The following is a 5,509-nucleotide window of genomic DNA, read 5'->3' on the forward strand; positions in this document are numbered from 1 at the left end:
CGTCACAGGCGGCTCCAGGATGAAGACGACTCGCACTATCCTTGCAAGATCACATGCATACGACAGAACCTACCGTGATGTCTCGGTCATTTGTTAGGGGAAGAACAAGAACAGACGTAAAGAAACATGCGAGAGACGATGAGATAGATCTGTATTGAGTAAGTTTAATTGGAGTTTATGTCTGGACTGATAACATTTTTGGTATAATTCCATATATATATATATATATCTTTTTTTTGCAAGAAAAAAAATATTAGAGTTTATGTCTGCACTGATAACATTTTTGGTATAATTCCATATATATATATATATATATATATATATATATATATATATATATATCTTTTTTTTTGCAAGAAAAAAAATATTAGAGTTTATGTCTGATAACATTTTTGGTATAATTCCATATATATATATATATATATCTTTTTTTTTGCAAGAAAAAAAATTATATAAATATATATATCATTATCTTTTTTTTTTTTGTGGCAAGAAAAAAGTATTTCGTTGAAATTTTTTGGGGGCAATGATAAGTGCCTTCAAAATCTTTATCAGCCGAATTAAGTGAGATTTTATGTTAATACTCTTTTATTATTGAAAAGCCTTTTAATATGATTGATGATACATCCAACATAATTCCTACAGTTAAACTGTAATATCGGAAAATGGACAGCTCCGAAAAAAAGGGGAAAGAAAGAAAGAAAGAAAGAAAGAAAGATCGCTGAAAATAAGCGAGCAATAGGAAACAAACAGACGACACAAAGATTTGTCCGAGTCTTTTCGCATCTTCCCATCTTATAGGGAACCCAAGCGGCGGCGTCAACGCCTACTGCTGGTGCTCCACTCGGAGGCCGCCGAACTCCCAAGTCGGGGAGCAAGGGAACGGGGAGCGGAGAGGACACGAACGAAGGGGAGGAGGAGAGAAGCGATGGGCATCCCGAGCGACGACGTGGTGATCATTCGGCCGCCGGAGACGCCGGGAGAGCCGAGCTTGATCACCATCAGCTGCCCCGACAAGACCGGCCTCGGATGCGACCTCTGCCGCGTGATTCTCCTCTTCGGGTTGAACATTGTACGGGGAGGTGAACCCTGGTCCTCTTTTCGCCCCTCTATGCCCCGTCGAGTTCTTCTGTTTTCCCCAAGTAAAGATCTGAATCTTGGTGTGTTTTCCGTGTCAAAGTCGAAACCTTTTCTCTCTTTTCAACCCAACAAGTCCGTCTTCACGCGATTTTTGGGAGGGAAACGAGATGAATTCTTCTCTTTCCTTAAAAAAGATTGATCTCGTTGAGGTTTCCGTGTGAAAGTTGAAATCTTTGTTCGTCTTTTCGACCATACAATTGTTCTTGATGCGATTCTTGCTCGACTTTATACGTGATCTTGGCTGTTCTCTATTTCCTTCTGACAAAAAGAGAAAGAAACATCGTATATGGTTTTTGTGGAAGAACTGAAACGCGATTTGGTTTCCAGATTTCAGCACGGATGGTAAATGGTGCTATGTACTGTTTTGGGTGGTGGAGAGGGGTAGGAAGGCGACGAGGTGGGCCTTGTTGAAGAAGAGGCTGATTGCGGCCTGTCCGCCGGCTTCGTCCCCGTTGGGGATCGATAGCTACTACTTCAACAGACGTCAGGAGACGGCCACAGAGCAGAACCCTCAGGTCTTTTTGCTCATGTTCTCGTGCTACGACAGGATGGGCCTTTTGCATGGTAATAATATTACTCTTCTTTGTTCTTCTGTTGTTGCTTATCATGCTTCAATTTGTATGGAATCTGGATTCTCTTTAAATCTAGGAATCTTGGATCTTATCGTTCTGTGGAATCTTCAAGTTGCTTCTATAACATTGCACATATGCTTCTTGTGTGGAACGTTTTATCTATATACTTGTTTTGCTAGATGTAATCAGGTTTCAGAGCATTCCTTTGTTTCGAGATAATACTGTATTGGTTTCATTATTTTCTCTTAGTTTCGTATGCGCAGATAGTTGGAGCTTGCATCTCTTTTCGTTCGTGCACAGTCTGGAGTTTATCTGTGGATGTATGAGTTTCTTGGGTTTGCACTCTCTAGTCGTGTTTTCTTTTCTGTAAGAGAGACAATTAATTGAGGTCTGCTGCACTTATGTGCATGTTTAGTTCTAAACAAACTCCCTCCTTTGGGTCTTTTGCCTATGCCGATGTGATGCATGTGTGTGCACTTTCTTTCTCTTATACTTTTTTGAGTCCTTTTCACCCCTATTTCCAAGAGCATCCTCGAATTGTTCAGTTTTGAGCATTTTAGCATGAGATAATTTCTTTTATTATGAAAACGGCAGATGTTACGGAGGTATTGTGCGAGTTGGAGCTTACAATCAGGAGGGTGAAGGTATCGACAACTCCGGATGGGAGAGTCGTGGACCTCTTCTTGGTTACGGACACCAGGTTCCTTACATTTCCAATAGCATTCAGAAAGTCTCTTTGTTTTGCCTAGTATATCCAAATTCTTGTTTTCTGATCAATTGTTGTTAGCATTAGTTCATGAAAGGAAAATCTTTTTTGACCACTGATTGGAAAACAAAAAACAAAAACCAGTTGGCCATGTTGTAATTATTTCTCTAAAAATATTAAAAGTTTATGGCCTTTTGGGTGATGGGCTGCTAAAAAAAACAGTGATGTCGTAAAAATTCACACTGTTTGGGCAAAGTGCAACAACATTTTTAGTTTGTGGTTATATATGAGAGAAAAAACCCCATTTAAAGCAGCATAGATTCTTGGATATGTATACTTCTATTGTTAATATTGAGTATCCAAGGATACAAGAGACACTTATTTGGTCGGGAGATCTATGGAAAGTTGTTTTAAAATATGCATTGCTAAAGCAACAAGAGATATGAAGTTCACTGCAAGATACTTGTCGCAAGATTTTGTTCGCTATTGATATCTGATACTTATGATTTAAGACTAGGATCCATCTTGCGACTTGCAAACCACTGATCCCTGGGGCACAACCTGGCAGAGGGGTTTGAGATTTTGATTGATGGGGATTTGAGTACGCTGATGAACATCCTATATTAGTTAGTCTTGTCATATCTCTGGCTTGGAATTTGAGAAGGATGGCAACAATAGCATTGCTCTCTAACCCAACCGGTAGGGATCGCTATGTTTCTTCTTCTCGTTTCTCCAGCAGCTACCACCATCAAGTGGAGAAGTGAAAAACTTGAAACAATTTTAGCATTTGCAGAGTTAATAAGTGACTGATCAATTTCCAAAACAGTATGACATACTGGTTTAGAATGAATTGGAATCGATCAATTCAGGAAATAGCTTCAGCTTTTTGTCTGGTTCATTGAAATGAGTTTTGGCTGAAATGCTGATTTACCATGAACTGGTTTGCACCAACCAGAATGATTGGCATCATGTGGTCTGGCAATCCTTGGTAGTGGCTAATAGGAGTTCAAGGCAGTGACCTTTTCACTCATTTCTTTCTTGATTTTCTCGTGCAATTGGTCCTAGCTTTTCTGTTATATGGTTGGTGACAGGAGCCTGTTGCTGGTAACAGTTGACCTTAAAGGATCGTTGATTGCCATTTCTAAATGTTAGGTTCTATAACCTGGAAAGTGGAAACTGGATATTTTTTCTACTTTAATGGTTTTGAAAGCCACTATAAATCCTAGATCACAATCTATGATAGAAGAAGCATTACTGAAGTCTTATAAACTTTACATGATGATGTGTGTATATATGTGGATTTCGCCTAGCTGTTTGCTTCCTTTCCAGCTTATACCATAACTGATAACTATGGTGATGATTTCAGGGAGCTTCTCCATACAAAGAACAGGAAGGACGAGGCGTGCACTCAACTGAGTGCTGTCTTGGGGGATTCTATGTGCAGTTGTGACATTGAGCTGGCAAGCGCAGAGCTTGCTGAATGTTTGCAAGCATCATCTTTTCTACCTCCTTCTGTGACAGAGGACTTGATTACCCTAGAGTTTCAAGAAGAACCTTCAAGTTCTCTTCCTAGGTCTAGTGTTTCGGTGGACAACTCTCTCAGCCATGCTCATTCACTGATTCAAATTCAATGTCATGATCATAAGGGCCTCCTCTATGACATCATGAGGACCCTCAAGGATTACAACATCCAGGTAATAAACGAGAAATAAATAGACAAACATTAATCTTGTACTTTGTAGTGGCAATACTTATCTCGTCTTGAAATGGCTTCATGAGTCTACGGTTTATATTTCACTGTTCATAGTGCAAAACTAAGGTAGTTTTGTTTTTTTATTGCGCCTTAATTCTATCGTATATTGTGGACAGCAGTAGGATAGGATAAAATCACTTTCCAGCAGTGGGTAATCTTCGTAGAATTTGTCCTCCTTTTGCTAATCGTTCTCTACTTTGAATGCTCGTTTGCCATTATAATAACAGCAATCTTTTTCTTTCCTGCACACTATGCTGGGTTTTACTACTGCAATCACAGAGGTTAAATGCATAGATAGTATGCCTGTTTGCAAAATTAGCAATTCCTAACTTATCTTCCTTCCTTTTGTAAGCCTATTCATGTGAAATTTTGATCTGACCAGATTTCTTACGGGCGGTTCAACGCAGCCGAAAATGGAAACTGCAACATAGACTTGTTTGTGGTGCAAAATGATGGAAAGAAGATTGTCGACTCCAACAAGCAGAAAGCTTTATGTTCTCGTTTGAGAATGGAGTTATCCTGTTCGCTACGAGTGAATCTGATCAGCCGGGGGCCTGACACTGAACTTATAGTTGCGAATCCAGTTGAATTATCTGGCAAGGGCCGGCCTCTTGTTTTCTTTGACATCACCCTTGCGCTTAAAATCCTCAAGATAAGAATCTTTCTGGTATATCTTTGCTCTTTCAATCTGATTACATCTTTTCAAAGACCACCAATTTTTTAAATTATCAGCTACATATTCTGGAAATTGCCATGACAGAATATAGCAGTTATAACCATCACATGCCTGGCATCAATCTTTGGTCGGGCAATTTCAGATATTTTCTTCCCACTCTTTGCATAAAACTTTTACCGCATCAATTTTTAAGCCGAATCCATTAGCTGATACAGTGTCCGAATCTGGATTTCCAGGCGGAGATTGGCAGGCATGTTGTTGGTGATAGAGAGTGGGAAGTTTACAGAGTCCATCTCGGCGACGATCATGAGCTTTGTGGATCAAGGGACAAAATTGTGGAGGCAGTGACAAAAATGTTGATGGGTTGGCACTGATCCGGCATCGTCGACGTTCTCTGATTCTGAGGTTTATGAAGTCTTCTTCTACAGCACAGAAACATCTTCAGCCTAAATCACTGCTCAACATAACATACCCAGTGGTGGTGTAAATATTTCTAGGGTTCATATACTAAGACCAGAAAGTGTGCTGACAAGTTACTTCTCTCTCACTAGTTTTGTTTTGTACATGGTAGCTTTAGGCAAATAGGAATCCTTCCTTGCTACATCCAAAGTGACAGTAGAAGATACAATTTGTATGTCCAATAACTAGTAATTACTTGTTCA

At 39.6% G+C, this 5,509-nt stretch overlaps 1 protein-coding gene across 2 annotated transcripts; it reads left to right on the top strand.

The window, feature by feature from the left end:
• Nucleotides 1–736: 736 nt before the first annotated feature.
• LOC103972979 (ACT domain-containing protein ACR10) lies at nt 737–5,509 on the top strand. 2 transcript variants are annotated; one of them, XM_009387407.3, is made up of 6 exons: nt 737–1,072; nt 1,468–1,704; nt 2,307–2,412; nt 3,785–4,112; nt 4,554–4,838; nt 5,084–5,509. In XM_009387407.3, exons 1-6 carry the CDS (start codon nt 1,030–1,032, stop codon nt 5,219–5,221), a joined length of 1,137 nt encoding a protein of 378 aa, XP_009385682.1. In that variant the 5' UTR covers nt 737–1,029; the 3' UTR covers nt 5,222–5,509. The 2 variants fall into 2 exon arrangements, with proteins under 2 accessions (XP_009385682.1, XP_009385681.2); XM_009387406.3 differs by having other exon boundaries at nt 739–1,082.

The sequence above is a fragment of the Musa acuminata genome, chromosome BXJ1-4 (genome assembly GCF_036884655.1).
Source record: "Musa acuminata AAA Group cultivar baxijiao chromosome BXJ1-4, Cavendish_Baxijiao_AAA, whole genome shotgun sequence".
Taxonomy (NCBI): Eukaryota; Viridiplantae; Streptophyta; class Magnoliopsida; order Zingiberales; family Musaceae; genus Musa; species Musa acuminata.